At 41.5% G+C, this 21016-nt stretch overlaps 1 protein-coding gene across 1 annotated transcript in view; it reads left to right on the forward strand.

Annotated features, from left to right (window-relative positions):
* Positions 1 to 21016, forward strand: part of aopep (aminopeptidase O (putative)) — a 93109-nt gene that overhangs the window by 67425 nt on the left and 4668 nt on the right. The window contains exons 15-17 of the mRNA XM_061729350.1: positions 11112 to 11228; positions 15223 to 15309; positions 15407 to 15555. Coding sequence (XP_061585334.1) covers positions 11112 to 11228; positions 15223 to 15309; positions 15407 to 15547 — 345 coding nt within the window. The 3' untranslated portion in view covers positions 15548 to 15555. The remainder of the gene's footprint in view (positions 1 to 11111; positions 11229 to 15222; positions 15310 to 15406; positions 15556 to 21016) is intronic.

Here is a 21016-nt window from a genome sequence, read left to right on the forward strand (position 1 = left end):
GGCTATAAAATGGAACTGGCTTTTTAGCGGTGGGAAATGAATCAATACTTTTCACATAAAACTTGATTTAGGCGTCGCTTCGTTGGTGTCGTAGGTACGGTATGTGTGTGTGTGTGCACATGTGACTGCGCTGTGCTGAGTGCTTCAACATCTGTCTTTTATGGTAATGACCGGGCAGGCTATATCACCCTCTGACAGACATTACGCAGTTAGCCTTGTCAAAAACACACAGATACACACAGTTCAGCACACAAAGTGATAATAGCTGTAAATGCTAATGGTCTCAGCTGTTATTGAAAATCCTGCAAATTAAATAATTAATAAAACCCTCAGATCTGACAGTGAGTATTGGAGGAGCTAAAATAGTAATAGTATATAATATATTGAAGTAGATCATATAGGAGGCCTAACTTGTGGTCCCTTTTCAACATTTGGTTTAATTTCACAGTTAAGCCATGGTAGTGGCTTTCTTTCCCAAAAGCTGAACCAGCTTGATTAAAGTTACTATTATTAACAATCCCTACAGAAATTGAAACAGACAATCGATGACCTAAACTTAGGACTGAGTGGTGTATGTTTAGTCTATATTGATATTCTATTTACATGACAGATAAAATCAAGCTGTACCATTTTTTCCACCTTCATTTTCACTCACATCAAAGTAACAGCACCGTCTCCTGCTGTGTTTGTGAGTAATGCAGTAATTTGCATCCTTGTTTACAGGCTCCCCTTATTTCTGGGAACTTCGTGAACTTGAGTGCATATAAAGCAGCTAGTGTACAGTAAATGTTGCAAAGCACTAACAAAACGGAAGCTACCTTGCTTTCAAGAGAGTCGTCAGAGCAGCACAATCGCGTACGTTGTCTTGCTGTGACTGTGTGGAGCAGCTGCAGCCTGACCTGCAGTCTGTGAGTTTCTCCAGTGGTTTATGTTAACCACCTGTCTTAACCTGATCTGACATGTAAACACAGCCAAAATCATAAAGAGGCAAGATGTTTAAACACAAAAGAGACTGATTTTGAATTTACATTGCTTTGAAAAACAAACTGTAAATGTGACATAACTAAACAAAGGACTTTAAAGTTGTTTAAAAGTACGGTAAGCAATTTCCAGATTGTCCTGTCTGATTATCTGAGTATTTGAAATAAAACATTCAGAAAACAGAACTCTCCCTCTCCCACTTTACATGCACCAACCCTCGCCTTTTTGGTAATTGGCTGGAGTAATGTTTGACTGTTCCCACGCTGCGTTTCAAGTTTACGGAGTTAAAACTGTGTGTAGTTTTTTTATTTATTTATTTTTACTGTGTAGTCATGAGATGAACAATGATGAGGAGATGTTCACTAAATGTGACATATTTCTGGGTAAGAAATTACTTAACTCAATTATTCTGAACTCTACATCACTTGGTACGTCATACTGTATACATTTTTGTTTATTTATGCTACTACAGAAATGGTAAAATAACAAAAAAGGATCACTGAACATAATTGCTATTGTAAGCTCTTGCACCAGTGTTGGCTCAAATATCAACAGTGCTTAATCCTAGTAACGTTGAACATTCATGAAAAGTTTAGCTATGAGTAAATTAAGTTGTTTGTTGCCAAAAACCTAAAATCCCTTCTGCATCGATACTACAAACAGATTAATGTATTCATCCTGTATTCTTTTTCCGAGCATTAATTTTCCGAAATATGAATCTGTGAAACTGAAATATGAACAATTCTTTCTCTTATTCAAAAGTGGGGTCCATAAAATGTCATTGCACTTAAGGAGGAACGTCTTAAGTTTCCTTAATACCAAGATAATTTACTCACTATTGCTTATTTCGAAATTCATAATGTCATGGCAAAAAATTGACTCCAATAAGCTGAAATATTCAGTACAAATCCACCAGTGTTTTTCACCAGTTACCCCCTCATTAGTAAATGTCTTGTATGGAAAGTCAGATCAATATAAATATATATTTGCTACAAAATGTAGCGTAAGCTGCTTTGGTCCATATGGCAGAAATTACACATGACATCATCAGAATATGAAAACATTTTTATGTGTAAAACATCAGCATCAAAGCAGCCGCTCAACGTTGTTGCTGCTGGAATTACGTACAGCTGATGTCTGTGAGGGGTCGATTGTTAGTGGTTGGAAGAAAAAGGAAACTTACTTATTTGTTTGCTAATCTTTGCATTTTGGTGAGATATTGGAAAATCATTTCACCATTGAGTTAATAGCTCTCGCTTTAAATGATGGAGGACCATAAAATGAAGGTCAAATAACACTTTAAGAAAAAATTTCTACTATGAACATCATGAAGGTCATAGTCATATTCACACTGTAATGTGTGGCAGCTTATTGTAAGTTTACATTTTTTACCTCTCCAAACTTCTTGTGCAGTCTAGTTTTAAAGATGGTTACAGTGATGCATGGAGATAACAAAGCAAATTCCCATGACTCTAGAGGACTTCTCCAATTTCTTAGTCTGCGATATCATGTCCTGCAAAAAATTCTCTAGGAAAAAAGGCTGAAGGATTGTTTTTCGGCAATTTAATGCAAAGCAAACAACAAGTTTTGAATTCCTCTTAATGTGTATTTCCATTATTCTCCCTCCATGATCTGTCTTCCTCTCTGGTTTCTCCGGTGCCTTCTGTCATCTTCCCATAACTACCTCTATTGTTTTATTTTGTTCTTCCTGTGTATGTGTTGGTGGTGGTGGAGGGTGCTGCTGCATCTGTGCATGATTCCACAGCTGTGTCTGTCTGTCTGTCTGTCTGCGCGGCAGATATCTGGGTTTAGTCCATCCTGCATTCCTGTGTCAGCCAAAGTTCACAAAGGAGACAACACAGAAAAGTGCACCGAACATACAACCACAGGCACATGAATGTCAAACGTGTTACACGTACACAACAACGCAATGAAAGTTGAGGGAAGCCACAGGAGAATCTCCTCCTGAACATGACCTTTCCCTCTGATGGCTCTGTTTACGTTCACCGCTGCCTCCTCGTCTCCTGCTGCCACTCCCTCTTTGCATTCGCCTCCATCTGTCAGAGTCATCCTATCTTTAATTCTGTTTTTCTTTCTTTTCAGCTTACTAAACCAATCTATTTCAATTTTCCCGCACATCTTTCAACTGTCGATGCTATCGCTCTATTCCGGAGGTCACTGACAGTGCATGTTTGCGATCCACCCCTATGCTTGTTGTCTTTTCACTAAACAAGGCCTCAATGGGAGAACCCATGCTGTCTGCCTGTGTGTGTGTGTGTGTGTGTGTTTGTGTGTATGAACTGATGTCTATGCACGATTTTTACATTCAGCATGTGCGCTGACATTTCAAAATCTAACTGCCACGAAATGGCACAGTGAGATTCAGCTGCTTGAGCTGACGGAAGCTTTCTGAGCCTTCATTTCTGTGTGTAGTCTGTATGTGTGGCCTGTTAACCCCAGTAACTGTTAGGATCAAGCGCCCACCACTGATTACATACTGTACAATACTATAAGGAAGCTGGAGAGTGGCTGATGGCTACAGTTTTTATTTATTTATTTATTTTTCAACCCCCACAGATAAAATGTACCCACAACCCCCGGCTGTTCTCACCCTCTCAGGACCAGGATAGAACAAATGATGCGAGAAACTGAAACCAGAGCTATTTTATTGGCATTTCACACTTGTGCGTGTGTTTTCTCTTCGTGTTTGTGTTAAGCATCGTGACTCAAATTATATTAAACGTTGCTTTAAGTTATGACAGTCAAATCATTCACAGTGTCTTTCTGTGTATTATCCTTTTAAAGTGCATATTAGGTTCACCGTTATTTGTTGTTATTAAGAAGAATATAGAATTTCACTTTCACTTTGCAGAGTTGTTTCAATTTTGTCTTTGTGCACTTACAAAAATGGCCATATGCTGCTGCTCCATCCATGTCCACTCAACCGCTCTTTGTCCGAGCTGACGTCCAGTTGTTTAGATGTGTCACCGGGGTACAAACCCTACAGATTTTTCTCTCTCGCACACAAACAGCAGTCCTTTTGTTCCAGTTTCTTTTCAAAGGCCTCGCTCTTTCAAAGGTTTATGGAGGCTGCAGGAGCGAAACAGCCCCCACTTAAAGCTGTGTTCAAGTTTAACGTTGTGGTTCCTTCTGAGACTTGCTTGGATGGTAAATGACTCTAAGAGGACTTATTATACAATTACAGCGACAAGGAAGGCCTGCCGTAAACCAGGTCTGTCCTACAGGAAAATAGTTCTTTGCAAAATTGTGAAGAAAAGACTAAAAGATGAAATGGACGCCTATCAAAAAAACACCCTTGTGTCTAAGGAGTTGTTTGACTTCATACTGGGAAGCAAACAACGGACGGTAGGAGGAGAGCTAGTGAGAGGGAGGTATGGGAGGTATCCACTGGAGACTGGAGATTTGCAGTTTACGTCAAAGCCCAAAGTGCCAGAGATTGATTAAACGTTCCCTGTTTCGGAGGTGTTTTGGTGACTATGAGTCAGAGCTGGGATGAGTAGGAGAGAGGGCAAATAAAATTCCAAATTTAAGAAACATAGGTTTTTATGTAACAAATGCCCATCTTCCGTACGTGCACAAAGGACAAAGAAAGTGTGAAAAGTAGTAATAAGAAGAATAGCGCATCCGGGGTGTTATTTATTCATTTTTTTATTTGTCCAGAGGACTCCACTTTGAAGCAAATAGTCCTTTCCACCACCAGGGTCAACCAGCAGTGCATAAATGAGGCACTTTGAAATGTTTGTTTTCCTCACAGTCTCCTCTGATTGGTAGCGTATCATACATGCTGCGCATATTGCTGGCCATTATACTCATGCTGCTGAACACTCAGCACAACGATTGGCCTCTTGTCAGCGCACGTCTGCGCGGAGATACATTGATGAGACAATTGATCTAACGGCCATTGTTGCTCCGTCAAGACTTCAAAAGCTTTCTCTCTCTTTCTTTTTGAGCTTGACTTTCAGAATCTCTTAGCACATTTTGATTCTTGATGAGGCTGCTCAAGACTGATTGAAGCAGCCAGATCCGCAAACTCCAAATCAAATGCAAATGTGCCTCACCATTCTGCTATCAGTGTCTGCCAAGGTTGTTGATTAAAGCAGGTGTCGAATTTAAAGAGTAAAGAATGAGTTCCATTAATGATTAAATTACAGATAAATAGACAGTCGGAGCTGTCGGTTGTTGCCAAGGTCATCTGTCTGTGACCGGTGCTATCTGTGAGATCATTGCCGCGCCGCAGCAACAGCAGGTGTGACATCATTTGAGGAAACGACAGAGAAACACACATCTCCACTACACAAGTAGAAAGGACAACAATCTTGCTGTTTGTGTTCCAAGCCTCACCCAATGTTGGTTTACAAATCCTTTGCCAGGGGGGCTGTTTTATGTCTTCCTTAGCCTTTGTGAACCCGCAATATTTCAGCATCATATCCTCTCAGTGAATGCATTTATTCTTCCTCATAGTCACTTATCATATTTATGGCATCCTCTCATTACTGCGCTATCTTTTGCTCCGACGCTGCTGCTGCTGAGAGGAGCTTCCTGATAGCATATCTCCATGCAAGCCAATGTCATGCCACCGTGTGTAAAAGTCACACTGTTGTTGGGCCACAGCACAAAATGTTGCTGTTTAAAGGCTACAATTAACTCCTTAACCCCCCTCACACTCATTTGCCTTTCTAAATACAAAGATGAAGTTTTGTACGGCATCTGGCTCTCTGATGATGCAGAGGTTAGAGATGCACCAGAGGCAATTTTCTGTGCTCTTTCTGACTTCTTCAATGGTCTGATCTGCCGGCTCCACCTTTTTCCAATGCTAGTTGTCCTTTCTAAGAACCGTAATCAGCCCCATACAGTAACGAGCAGTGAAATATATCAGAGGCTGGTGGTTGGGATCTTTGCTAGTTTTTGTTTGTTTTGTTTTCTTAAGTTTCCTAGCATTGGGGATGCTGTCTTTAACCCACCCAAATGGTAATCAAAGTCAAACGTTTCTTCACTGATCGGGACAACACTGGGATACTTTTTGGGACACTTTGGGACTTAACTGATTTTACTGAGGCTTGTGTTAAAAACTGTAAATGCACGACCAATTATTCATGGATTTGAGAAGACTATTCCCAAACAACATCCTGTGGATTAACACGATAATTAGTTTGCTCCTGACCATCTTATTTCTTTGTTGTTAGGCTTTTTAATTGTATGCAGCCATCGCAAGTCATTTATGATGCTGTTTATGTTCTCATATCTGTTGGGAGTACTCAAACATCTGTTTGGCAGGCCGTCTTGCTACAAGAACTGGGCTTGCCACTGCAGTTTGAGCAGATAAATGTTCTGGCTCTTAAATCAATTAAAGACAGACCACAAAAAAAAGAAGATATAAAGGGAAGCTAGGAGGGCTTTTAATTGCAGGAGCCAGAAACAAGCGTTTGCCCCTTTTTTTGAAAGAGTGAAAAGGAGTTGGTATGGAGACGGGTAACAGACAGTCAGGGAGACACAGGCGATGGAGGACAGAAAGGAAGGGATTTGAATGAAAGAAAGAGTGAAACCTTAGTACCTGAGGCGTGGGCTCAGTCCTTTAGCTCTCGGTGCCAGAATGTGTTTTTACGAGCCTGTGGTCAGACAGAAATAAAAGGCAGCCGAGCGGCTGAATGGCACCACACACACGCAGACACACGCATGCACAGCCGATTCAATAGCCTTTCAGAAATCACAGTTTAGTTTTATAATGTCAAATCGTAGTCAATGCCTCCAACCCCCCTCGCTTTGTGTGGCTGAGCAAGTAGGACACTTCCCCCCGTGGTGCAGAGGTAGCAGTAGGTATCAACCAAAACATCTGCAGTGTTGAAGGAAGAGTCAATTACAGGAAAATGTTATGCATATTTTCACATAGGTCACAAATGTAACTTATTAATTTATTGTGATTTGTAAAACCTGGTTTATCCTTTTACGTAAAATAATCATCAGAAAAATAATGACAACATTTGCTGGGATTTACTTTTCACTGCAGTTTTTATTTTATTTTTTTTTATCTTTATCCATAATCCTCTGCCTAGTTGTCTTTACAGCTTGTACACAACCACTGTGGTAATTTACCTTGTATTTATCATAAATCAATAATTTATCTTTTAAACTGGTGGAAGTTGAAGAAGAAATGTGGCATGAGGGCAGTCATGATTTACTGTAGTCTTAAGTCTACCTCTTCCACAAACTTGATGGCATACACAAACTCACCGTCAAGGTAGAAAGAGACTGATGGAGGTACACATTCGGACTTTGTTTGATGCAGAGGGTTGAATGTTTTTGATTTATTTTGTATTTACGTAAAAGGCTTCTGAAAAAAAGACAAGGCTGTGATTTCTTTTTGGTTCTACAGAAGAGTTGTGAAGTGCTGCTGCCATGGAGATACTGAACAAGTGATGGGGAGAGGAGACTTTATTACGTACAGTCCTATTTCATTTTGAACACTCTCAGAACAACTTTCACTCTCTTTTCATTGATCATAATCAATATTGAGAACAGAAGTATTACAACGAATCATCTGCTGTGATGCATGTTTGCATTTTTCTTTTTCATTCCTTTCCACAGCAGCAGTGAGTTTGAGTCGTGTAGCTTCAAACACCCACACTTGTACTGGCACACACCTACACACACAGATATGCCTGTGCATACATGCAAGCACATGTGAGTGTGTGTCGTTCTATTGAGTTTTAGAGGTCACAGTTTGAGGGGACTTTTCTGCAGCATATTTCCCAGAGGTCCTTGCTTTGCCATAAGCCAATATACAGATTTTAAAAGGGACCTGTGTCAGTGCTTTGCATTTAACTGGATTGTGTTCTTTGTAGGACGGTTTCAGAATAAGATGCCTCCGTAATCTGGTCAATTTTTGTGCTGCATGTATGCGAAGTGTTCTTTTTACATGAATTGCCCCCCTTCAGTGCTGTTTACAGCTATTACTGGACCTACTCATGACCTACCTTACCTGAACGGTGAAGCACACTTACACGTGGAATGCTCGTGTGTGTTAGTGTGGGATGTTTTTAAGTGGTCGTGTACTATGCCACAAGCTCTACACGAATGCTTGGCCATGGGGCTCAGTTTATCCTGGTAACTTCACTCCCTCCGTCTCATCCTTCAACACTCGTATACCAAACTATGTTGGAACATATTTTCAGTCCCATGTGTGGCATTAAAATGCCATAAAAGCTGCTACATGTCATTTCCAATACATCACTATCACAGTAATAGGTGTTCAAGTAAATTGAGGGGAGTTGAAGTGTTTGAACTCCCAGAAATCAATGAGTTATGAGCACTTGAATTGCTACAGTATTCATGAAAAGGACCGGGCCACCAGGAGGTTTGGCATGGATTTCTGCAACCCTTCTCTCTATCCCCACTGGAAAGAGAGGGTTTTCCAAACACCTTCTCAAGTTGAAGCAACATCATCACACACAGGCAAAACTGAGACGGGGGGTTTCCTCCTCTTCAAACTTAGCTTTCACAGCAGTCTGCTGGCTTTCTGTGAATTGTCACATACTTGGCAAGCTTTCGTGAAGCATTTGGAGGAATAGAAAGTACTGCACACATAGTTCTAATTACATGAAGAAAATGAATATCAGTGTTAATATCGTTTGACGTGTCTGCACAGCATTCACAATGCATGCTTTCTTATAGCCAAAGAATGTACACGTTAGGAATTTGAATGAGGACTTGTGGAGGTATAGCAGATGACGGCTTTAGATCGGCAGTCACCTTCAGCGAAAGGGTCGGGAACATTTCAGCTCTCTAAATCTGGAATGTTAATTGTGTGTAAATTTAGATAAGTTGAAGTAAACCATACCTATTTAGGACAGTCAGCACTAGGGTTTATTAAGTGACTGTCTCATGACACAACAAACCAAATTCTGATGCCTCCTAAAGTTGAAGTATAAATGCTCCCAAATGTGTGACTTCAATTTCAAGTCCATACCTCAGTATATTGAGAAGTTACTGGGTGTTTGTGAAAGTTTCCTGTTTTATTGGAGGAGATTTGCTTGTAAACTCTTAGCACGCTGACAATGAAATTTCAAAAGTCTCTAAATTATTCTACATTTAAAGTCACTTTCACGAGGCCGAAAGAATGGAAGAAGTTTAACTCTTAGTCGAGCTGTAAAAATAGAACTTTACTTTGAATTATTACAGTCAACTGTGAAATACATCAAGTTTGGAGCTCTGGATAGTTGGATTTGGTTGCAGCTCATGAATGTTTATGTTTGCAGATCTTATCATTTGTGCTATGCAAACACTTCGCATGGGGAAACATTAACAGTTATACAAAGCGTCAGGAAGTGCTGTCCTTAAGTCCAGAAACTTGGTAAATGTATATTTTGTGTGTGTTTATACATGGTTTTGTTGAAGTAGAGGAGACGGTTTGTGGAGGCTGCTGTTGATGTTGCTGAGTTCACAGTGGAGATGTTATATTTGATAAGATTGACAATAACGTCCCTCTTTGTCTGTACAGTGTTTGTACGTACGCGTGTGTGTCAGGGTAATAATAACAACGTGAATTGGTTTCAAGAGTGCCATCATTGACCAGGAATTTGTTTTTGGAGACACTGGTGCAGACGTATTGATTACCACCATAGCAACGTAAATACATACAGGCAAAAACAGGATCCCTCAGTCACCACAGAGGGATTGTACGAGAGTGTGTGTGTGTGTGTGTGTCTGGGAGAGTGGTGTTTTATTGCTGTGGACTTCTCACTTTTCAAAAGCCAGGAGTCTGAGAGAGATCATGGGTCGGCCCCAAAGACACTCTTTGACGATGGAGACGCCACTTCAGAAAACTCTCTCTTCTCGAAATGGATGCAAAGAAGGGAGTCGATATAGGGTGGAGGAAAGACGGGATATCAGATGTTAAACAGAGTTAGATGGTTGAGTGTGTGAGTGTGTGAGTGTGTGTGTGTGTGTGTGTGTGTGGCAGCAGTGATGTTTGGTTTGACTACTGTCCAGCTTGAATCTGGGTGTTAGTCCCTCATCTCCAGCAGCTACATGTTGGAATCTCTTTTGGTTTTTGGTCAAGTGCTTCCCACCAGCGCTAAGGTGGCTGCCGAGCAATGAAAGGCACTCCTCCTATCCCAAATATCACAAAAATAAAGCTCTTTATTGCATTCTTTTCTCTCAGTGGACCATATGTTGTGTTTTCCATCTGCAGTTCTACTCGTACTCCTGCGCTCCGCTTCACTCAGTCACACGCACATCACACACTTTTTCACTTCAGTCTCCATGGTGCCCCCTGCTATTAATTGCGTCCCGCGCTGGGAGCAGAGGAAAAATGTTTCTGGAATTGCTGTGTGTATCCAGCAAAGAAGAGCCAGGCAAATCTGGGCACAGCTGTCCCCAGAGGAGGAAGCCACTCTCTCGTGTCGCTGCCCACTTCGATTCTCAGAATACCTTTCCCTGTAGATGTTAGTCATCAGAGGGAAAAAAAAGCTATTTCCTTCACCTCACAAAGATGTGATCACTGTTGGGAAGCAGCAGCTGGAAACCTTTATTCTCTTGTTCCTTCTTAGTTTCAAGTCTCTGATATTCCTGCTGTCTCACAACCTACAAAGAGAAATGCCTTATGGTGGCGTATTGTTCTTGAACAAAGCTCCTCTCTTTGGTTCAATATCAATAAAATACGTAATTTCCTCTCTCTGTCTTTGATTCAAATATATACAATTTTTCCATCATCTATCTTCTTTTTATTCTCATTTTGTAATATTTCCCAGTGGTACACGATACACTTGAATTTACATATTTATTTAATTACTATTTCAGTTCTGTTATATTGTTCTACCTCTTATTTGGTCTGAACGGCAGAATTAATTCCTCTCTATTGATGTGTTATTTTCATCATCACAGAGAGGAAAATGAAACTTGTGTAAATGAGCTTGCGAATGGGTGAGCAATATCCCACGTTTAATTGAGTCTGCTACTCCTGATAATTTTGCCAGTTTGGTACTTTGAAGCATCTTGTGTAAGACGAATATGACACTTTTTTTGTATTTTTCCCCCCAATAATGTTTAATAATGTGTCTCGGTGTGTTTTCTGAAGGAGCTTGAACTGAGATCATAAACTCTTGTGTCCCTAGCTGACGTCGGACCAGCTTGTGATGCTTTTGGAGCTCCTGCTGGAGGAATCGGAACTGAGCGTGCCACTGATGCGTGCTCTGCAGACGGCCTACAATCTGCAGAGACGAGATGCTGAGGTAAGACCTCACACACACACACACAGATTCAGGCAAGCACACATGCTAAAAAAAGTGAGCACATGCACAAAGCTCTACGATCTCATTATAGTAATAAAAAGTAGGTTTCAACCCCGTTTCCATCCCAGGGCTTGCCGCGTAGTGATGTGCAGTAAATTTTGTTGTTATAGCAGATCTTTTCCTTTTTACAGTGGCTATTACTGACTAAATCCCACAAGTATTCACTTCATGTTTTAGTACTGAATAAAGTTCTTTATAGGTGCTATTAACAATGTTTGTATGTGTTTGTGTGAGCTCTTATGTGTGTGTGAATAGCTCAAGATTTCTTCACTATGCAACGCTGCCTCTGAATACAGGAGCACGAGTGGGAAAACACATCTGCGCCAGAGCCGTTAACCGCCTATGCTGACCTCCATCGTTAACCCGCAACTCGTCTTGAAAAGAAAAATTATATACATATTTACGTTTTTAAAGGGTTCCTATTAATTATATGAGCTGTTTTGTTTACGCAGTAATGTATGTAATGATCCTCAGATGTTACTGTATGTTGCACAAAGTCAGTTGATTGGTCCAGAACCGTTAAATAGTATTTGAATAGTTACGATAGAAAAACTCGCACTCCAGCCGCTTAATCAGATCACACGAGTGTGTATTGTTGGCCGCTTAACTGGCCCCTCTTTCTCTCCGGCTCTGGTTATCGAGCTTGCAAATCGAGGCCACTGTGTCTCTGGCCTCGGCTCCGGTTTTAGGCTTGGACCTTCAGTCAGACTTACCGGCAGATGAAAGCCGATTCTCATCTGTAATTTCCAGGAAAAGAAACTGCTAAAGATACTGCTCTCCCCTACACACACACACACACACACACACATCAGTCCAAAGTCAATGGCCCCATCCTAATGTTGGTAATCTCTTTCAGAGGAGGTTAATAAACTTTGTCCCTCTTCATAAATTTGGTAATTTATTCCCTTCTGCGTGGAGGTTGTGTTGCTCCCTCTTTTTTTTTTCTTCCTTGGTCAGATTTGCTTTGTCTGCTGCTGCCTTCTCTTTAGATGACCGGTGATTGATTTCTTTAAAAGTCTCGGATAAATACAGCACTGAGTACAGTTCAACCTCTGTAGCCCTCTCTGTGATTTCCTCTTAAGAAAATGGAAGCTTTTCATTATAAACGAATATTAGGTGTAAAGAACGGTTGTTATGATGTCCGGATGATTCGGTGAACCTGAATGTGTCGCCAAAGGTCTGATGGATCACTTGAAAAGTAACAGCATGTTATCAAGGCTATAGCAGCCTATAGTAAACCTCCTGTAATTACTTCATGCCAAATGAATGTCCAAGTTAGAGCATCTATACATTTCAACAAGCCCATTATGTAAATATTTTCTCACTTACATGTGTTGATGGCATTTTGCGTCACATATGGCGACGGGGCATGCGGTTCACATTGTTTCAACACCTGTTGTGGGCTAAGCATATCTCAGTGCAAGCAAAGCAGAATGCGGTTCAAGTGAGACGCCGTACAATGAATGTGATAACAGACAAAGTTGCTGGGTTTGCAAGCTTTCGTGTGTGTGAATCTGCACAAACAACAGTGAAAGGAAATATGTGCTGTGTCGGTTGTGAGTGTCCCTGAATGCCTGTGTGCGTGGGCCTCTGAGTCGGGGCGTGTGTTTGCATGTATGAGAGACGCTGCGTGACTTTAGCCTCCCACCTTCTATATGGGTACTATATCAAGTGAGATCCTATACCCATATGCGTGTGTGTGTGTGTGTGTGTGTAGTTTTGCAAGAGTGTACATGTCTGTATGTTGAGGGTCGTTTCCCGGTCACTCACACAGGCCTTATTGTGCAGGTTTAGCTGCTGAGGTTTGGGTTTACTCCACTCACTGGAGACTTACCTCACATGGAGTTCAGCAGACGAGACAACAGATCATAACGAGAAACATACAGTAAAACATTGTCATCTCAAATGATGTATTTAAAAATAGTAGTGCCAAAGGCCATCTGTGAACATAAACTTACATTGCAGGAAAGTCTTACATCAAGAATAAAAACCTTGGCATGGTTTATAAGGAAGGAAATCCTTTTAGTCCTAATAGGTGCCAGTAGGCAAACTAGATACGAAAGCATTTACTACTTAGCTATAAACCAATCGGCCACAGCATTAAAACCATGACAGGTGAGGTGAATAACATTAATCTTGTTTTTACAATGCAACCTTCTGCTGGGAAACCCTTGGGTCCTGGCATTCACATGGATGCTACTTTGACATGTACCACCCACTCGAGCGTTGCCGCGAGCCAAGAACCTGCCCCCTCCCTCCCCTCCCTCCAGCAGGACAGTGTGTCCCATCACACCACAAAAACTGCTCAGGAAACAAGACAAAGAGCCTAAAGGTTGTATCTCCCAGATTCCAAGAACAAGTCCAATCCACAGAGAACCCATTCCCCTCCAAATATTCCCTGCCACTGACTTCCACCCAGACGCCGCTAGAGCTCCCACACATCCGTTCTTCTGCTGGTTGACCCCAACCTGCCAGATGATTTTATGGCTTGTGCAGATGCCACTCCGACGTTAATGAAGCCAGTCAGAACCTGGTTCTGTCTAAAGGTATCCAGATATGCCCATGTTCACCTGTAAATGTCACCAAAAAAGATATCATACTTTTTTTTTTTTTTTTTTTTTTTACATATTTTGCTATTAGAAAAAAGCATGGCGATTACGAAACTGTGGGACTATAACTCTGCATGAGATTGCAGACTGTCATAATGGTGTCGGTGGAGTATTTAGGTTGCAGTTGTAGCATTTCTGTGAGTTTAAAACGGGTGGTAGAGGAGAGTAGAGGGCGGGGTGGTGGTGCAGTAATAAATGAAGGAATGTCACTGTGTAATTGCCTGTGCTGTCAGAGAGAGGGGCCCTGCAGGAGGAAACGCTGTAAAAAAAAAAAAAAAAGAAAGGGGGATAAGGGGAAAAGGATGGGGCAGCTGCTCTGCCCCAGGGCTCTCCCCAGGAATGTAACCCAGCGCGGGGAACAGCTGCTGGGGCTACGCAGGCCAGAAGGGCAGGGTGGCACTAGAGGGTACGCATACTGTACACACCTGTGTACTCTCGTTTGAAAACACACTCTCACACTCACACATATTTCCTTGTTCCCATGTGACAAAGAGACAGAAGTAAACCATCTCAAAACACATTTTCTGTACATTTGCCCAAAGCTTGAGCTGTTAGAAATGAAATCAATCACCAGAAAAACCCTCGCTTGGTCAGTGAACTCTCCACAGAACCAGTTTTGTTGGGTTTTTTTTACACCATGGTTGTATGGAGATGGATAGGTATGAAGAAGAGTGAAACAGGCACTCAAAGAAAAAAAAAAAACAGCCAAACTGTCAGGCTTTAAAGAAGTGGCGTACCGTAAAGGATATTTAATCTTAAAATGTTTCTTCTTTTATCATCCTCTGTCTGCCTCCTGCACATGAGAACACACACACACACACACACAGACGTGTGCACGCTCATAGCAGATGATGACGGATGATGGTTGAGGCAGGGACAGAGCCAGTCTCTGATCTCTCCCGTAACCGCGGCAACAGGGCTCCTATTGATCCTCTGGGAAACAGGCCAGCGTTGAGTTTTCGCACAAACATACACTAAAATGCACGGGTACATCCAAACTATGAGTACGCACGCGGTCAGAGACATAAACTGATCCTTTAAGCATGACTTTTAGATCGAGGCTGTTTTCAATTGATTCCTCTGAAATTACATTAGAGGTAGGTTCATGTGGTCAACTTTCTGAACTTAAAACAAGCTTAATTCACAAACATAATGGTGATATGATGGTGGGTTAAAAAGTTTATATAAAGAAATACTTTTCATACTGTATATATGAAATCTTTTTAATGAGAAAGTTTCTATTTCAGTGTCAAATTGAGAATACCGGTATAAAAATAAAAGTACCATTCATAATTGCATTTTTTTTCCTGTGTTTTTGCCTCCAGATTCAACATCGCTGGTGCGAGCTTGTGGTCAAACATGCGTATGCTCAGGCTTATGGGGACGTTGAACACTTTCTGGTTCACAATCAGGTAAATGCGTACGTATGATTTGATTTTCAAAATAAAAGCTTCAGACAGATTCACAATTCCAAGAGAACGCACGTGTGATTGTGTGTAACTGCTGCAGGCCATGGGTGTGTATCTGTACGGGGAGCTGATGGTTCAGGAGGATCCTGAGCAGCAGAGTCTCGCTCGTCGCTGCCTCTCACTCGTTCACGAGGAAATGGACCAGTCGGCACGCAGAGTGGTGGAGGAGATGATCCTCTGACACCAGAGGTGAAGTCTTGTTCCTTTATTTATTTATTTATTTTTACCCTGCTGGTGTGCTATTCCTCTGAATGTCAGTATTAGTTTGATTTTCATCCTTTTCTTTATCTTTAATGCTGAGGGTACACCTGACTTTGTAACAAGGTGCCTGATTCGGTGACCTAAAATAAAAGTATTGAGTAAAACGAGCCTTTTTGCCAAAATTCACCTTCATGCAGGCATTTGACCTTCTCATGCTGATTATTAGCAGCTGCGTGGAAGGACAACTATAAGCATTTTTAGTCTCGTCCATATCTGACCGTGGAGTCCTCGATGGGGCCTGTAAAAGAAGGCTTTGTGTCAGAATGATCGTGATCCCATCTGCTCCAGCGGACAGTCCGCACTTGAGTCATTTGGCTACCTATGCTGGACATTCCTTCCTGAGCCCATTGGGCGTGCGTGCGTGCGTGTGTGTGTGTGTGTGTGTGTGTGTGTGGCTGTGCGCGTCTGTTTTTAGACTCCAACTGGGGCCTTACCGTGGTTTCACAGCAGCGCCGTCAGGATTTGTTTGTCAGAGAAGGAATTTGGGAATTTGTTCCTCAAACAAATGAGAAAGGGAAGACAGAAAAGGAGAGAAAACAGGTCAGTGAGCATTTTGAGAGGGGCTCAGGATGGTTTCTGTGTGGGGTGATTCTTATACTGACCACCGCAGAATTCCTCTATGTGTGCTGTGTAAATGCATAACCAGAACTGTCAGCCAGTGGGCAGCTGAACCACTCTGGCAGTCAGGGGTTCATTGGTCTGACACTAAGTTCAGGAAAGAAAAGGATGGAAGGAAAGGGGTCACTTTGAAGCTGCTGATGTTTTTGCAAGAGTGCTGCTATTACTAGAGCTTTGAATAATGACAGCAGGCAGTTAAACCGATCGAAGACAGACAATTTAAATACAGCAACTACCTTTCAGAGCTAATGGCTCCTGAGTCATATGAAGGATGGGATGATACTGCATTGAAAGATGTTTTTGTCTTACAACTGGTACACCCCCAAGCTTAGAATTATACTCAAACTTTGAAATAATTATAAAGATTTTTTTTTCCCCCCCATCACTGTAATTTGATTTGAAAGCCAGAAGAGGGCCAGATCCACAACAACCACAATTTTATAAAGGACCCTGTGGCGACACTCCCTCCTATAGTAATTCTTTTTCTCTTTTTTCATAAGTCCCTAAAGATAATGATCGTAAACAATTGGGCCTACAGATTGTAAACAACAGTCAGAATTGATGACTCTAGTGTTAACATTCAAAACTCAATAGTTTTAATATATTTTAGTCTAAAATATCAACAACAAAAGTGGAAATGTGGCAGTAACTGAGAAAATGCACATCATTTCCAGTTTAGTCGTCAGTTACGCGCTTTTAACAATATTTATTTTAATTTTTTTTCCTTGAACAATATTTTGATTGGACTTATAAATAATAGATGCATAGATGTTAGCAAAGAGAAACCCATGAAACATCTGACCGCAGAGCTGGGAGGTCAATGACCGTCCAGCACGTCCACCGAGCAGTGAGATCATCAGCACACGTACGGTATAGAAAGATGTCCACTTGATGCTAAGAATAAAGCTTTGACATGATGTCAAAGCTTTATTCTTAGCGTGGGCTTAATGAGAAGTGTCTGTGACCTTGGTTTACATGGGCCGTATCATCAGGCGCTGCTAAAATCTCGCCCATATGAACCTGAGTGACTTACAGCGCTAAATCCTTTTTTAGGCCTCGATGAAGCTGCCACAAGACAGGCTTTTATCTTCAGACACACACACACAGGTTCCTGCATTTGAACAGGATGTGAAAAGCTTTCTCGACAAGTGTTTGGCATCTGGCTCGGTCCTGATAAATCTCTCTGACACGCACACGCAGCACAGACATATGTACAGCACGCAGACGTGCACAGCGACTGTCTGTCTGCGCCTGCCCATGTTTTGTCATCATCTGTCACTCCTCCTCCCTGCGGAGACACACAGGTACGGAGCGATGAAATGGAAGAGAAGAAGAAGCCTTTAGAGATTAATATCCCAACTTTTCTTGTTGCTTCCCATCGGACTGTCCCGTAGGACTGACCCAAACAAGACTCTGTAAACATCGGCGGATCAAACTGCTCAGCTAAGATCAGAGATCTCTCTCCAATTAAAATGATGGATGAAGAAAAGTCCTCCCTGCCTTTTCGTATCGTACTGGAGGAAGGTGGATTTATGTTTCCCTGCTTAGTTTGGCTCGCTTGTTAGTATCAGAGTCCTGCCTGTTGTCTTTTACACCCTCCCTCTCTATCACACACACACACACACACACACACACACACACAGAGTACAGTAGGGTTAAGTTGAGACGAACCGAGAGGGTTTTAACTGAAAATAGCGTGCCCGTCAAGATTTACGACCATCTCTGTGTTTTTAAAGTTAAAAAAGCACAACCCTTTACAAGAATAGGATGGTCTCTCCTTGTCTTTTTTCCCCCTTTCTCCCCTCCCTGCTCTCCCGCTTGTTCTTTTCCTCACCCGGTACATGCCTCTGGAATCCCTCCTGATCCGCTTAATGAGGGGCATATCGCCTGGTTAGCCGAGCGTGGCGAATGGGAGACGAGGAGAGGGGTAACCAAGGAAATGGTGTGTGAGAGCAAGGCGGCAAAGGATCTACAGGTCTGCTCTTTCATGGTTGAGCTCTGATGGAGAAGGGTGGAAAAACAAGAAAAACAGGGAGGAGGAACCGAGGCACTTTGGGAGTTTCAAGGTGTTTTTTTTTTTTTGTTTTTTTTTTTTTTTTTGCGGGGTGGCAGTTGACTGGGGATGGATGGGTTGAATTGAAATAAAACATGCAGAAAGGATCTTGTTCTTTCATGTCCGGGCTGTGAGGGTTCCTGGCGTGCTGATTTGTGACTTATGATAAAATCACATTGCCAGGGATTACCACACAGCTCTGACCCAGACGGCTGCTATGGCAACCAGAGCCCCTTCTATACACACACACCCTTCAGAAACTTAAAACCAAAGACGACGTGATTATCTAAGGGTGCGTGTAATTGTGTTTGAGGAGCTAGTGATTTAGAAATGCTGAGAAAAAGGAGGGAAAAGAAATGGATGAAGAGGGAGTTCATCGCTGGGGGGCGTTGCATCAGAGCGAATAGGAGCGTGCACACCTCCGCACAGGTTCTTGTATCCTCTCTCCAACCAGACACAGAGCTTAGCTGATTGGTGAACAGTGATTGATTTCCTCTTTGTTCACAGTGGCTAAGTTCTGCACCTGAGGAGAGCATGACCCAGACAGGGGCACAAAGAAGAGAAATGTGCCGTCCAGTTTGTGTGCGTGGACAGTAGAGCTTTTTTTCCATCCCCACTTCGATTATCTCGACCACAGAACGTCTCCTATTTTGTCCTTGTCTGTTTCTGTGCTCCTTCCCTTCTCACCTTTCCCTTCTTTCGCTCATCTTTGTTTTGGTGAAACGCGATCAGTCAAAAGACCTACAGTAATCAGGCTTATTCTTGCAAATTCTACACATGGGGCAACATTAGAAATGAGCGCCATGCTACAGCCCTTTCAATGTCTTTTTCTTGTTTCTTTCTTCTTTTTAAAACATTATTCAACAAAAATTATAATTTTTTATTTTTTTTTCACTTTAGTTTTATTTCAAATTTTTCCTTTACAAAGGTGGGACAACTCAATCAAAATAGTACTAAAACAAGTACAGAACACATTTAAAAAAATAAAAAATAAACAATAATCAACATTTGGGAGTCACTTCCAAGCAATCTGTCCATATTCCATCTTCTTTTCCACAATCAAGTTTTTTTGTTTTGCCGTTGTTCAGTCATAAATATTGTCCATCTCGTCCATTTCTCTTTGAACTGGGCTTCCTGCAGCCTTAAGCGATGTATCACTTTTTCATTTGTGTAGATTTCCTCGACCAGGTGAATCCATTGTTCTTGAGTAGGGGTGTCTCCCCTTCCCCATTTCTTCATGATAGCTTTCTTAGCTGCTGTTAGTAATATTTTTATTTAAAAATGATTATTATTATTTAAAAATGCTCTGTAGTTTTAGCAAAAGGAGAGATCCAAGTGTCATGGTTCTCCTGTTCTTTCAGTCCTAATGAACCCTGAGGAGACCCCAGCCCGGCCCGTCGGTGCTGACAGATATTTAATCAACCCTACCACACTGAGCACAATCATCCTTGTCATCACTGTCCTTCATCCTTGCAACACTCTGCTTCCCCACATGATTTCCTGCCAGAGTAAGACTTCCTGGCAAAGTACAGCAACATCAGTTGCACTGAGCGAAGCTGGAACCTCATTTGGAGAAAGGATCAGTTCGGCTGTTAAAGCAGAAAAAAAACATGTCTAAGTATTTATTTATAAAACCTTGCTTTGATGTAGGAATGATCCTTTCCCTCAGCATAGTGCGGATTAGACAGAAGTGACTTTCATGCTTGTTATAGTGGCGTCTTCTAGTTGGAGAAGAATGCACGTCCAAGCACGAGGTCTGCTACGCACAAGATAATTTTTTATTTTTTTTTTCCGAGTCATGGTAGTATGAGAAATGGCTTATGGTTCAGGGACAGACAGTTTCTTTTCATGTTAGTCATAGATCTCTTCTTGGATCTGTTTTTCTCAATGTCTTTCACTATTACTGCAATTTATCTTCCAGGAGGTTTTCTTTTCTATTTTCAGCTCGAAAACCTTATTTCTGCTGGATTTGAGAGTTTACAGGTCACAGGTGTGTAAGCTACAGAGTATTGTTTAAACTAGATGTTTTATGCATGGTGTCCCATGATTTAAACATAGACACACAAATGGCCTTCAGGTTATTACGACAGTTTTCTATAAATGGCATAAAACTGGAGGATGTAAAATATGACCAAGGCGTCAAAGATGGAAATCTTGGTAACGATTACAGTGTCTTTTCCACGGTTTAGGTGTTGCTCTCATTTAATTGAGACGAGCTGTATTCTAGCAATTATAGATATCAGCAGTTATAGATAATAAAATGTAAAGTTTTGTAAGTGCGTAAGCCATTTTCAAGACAAAAGTAATTTTTTAAGGTGGTATATACAGAAAAACAGCAGAAATAACTTCCAGTGTGTTTTTTTTCCACCAGAATTTACAACTGATTTCAGTTTTTTTTTTCTAATTTAGTTAGTTTAATAAGTTTGTAACATTATTGATGGATTTGTTTCCTTAAATGCCAAGACTCTATAGTTACTGTGTGTTTAATGCGACGCCAGCAACCCATTCGACCAACTGAGCATAAAGACTGGAAACGAGGCGGGATATACAGCATTGCTCACCTGCCAGAACCTCTTAATTCCCTAATTCACATAGTTTGAATACAAAAAAGGAAGACTAAACTGACTTTCTGGGTTTAGAGGGGATTATGCGAGAGACTGTCTTGGCCTGCGTGCTGATTTTCTTGAGTTCCTTCTGGCTGCCTGACAACGTGAAGGT

The sequence above is a fragment of the Cololabis saira genome, chromosome 9, assembly GCF_033807715.1.
Source record: "Cololabis saira isolate AMF1-May2022 chromosome 9, fColSai1.1, whole genome shotgun sequence".
Lineage (NCBI taxonomy): Eukaryota > Metazoa > Chordata > Actinopteri > Beloniformes > Belonidae > Cololabis > Cololabis saira.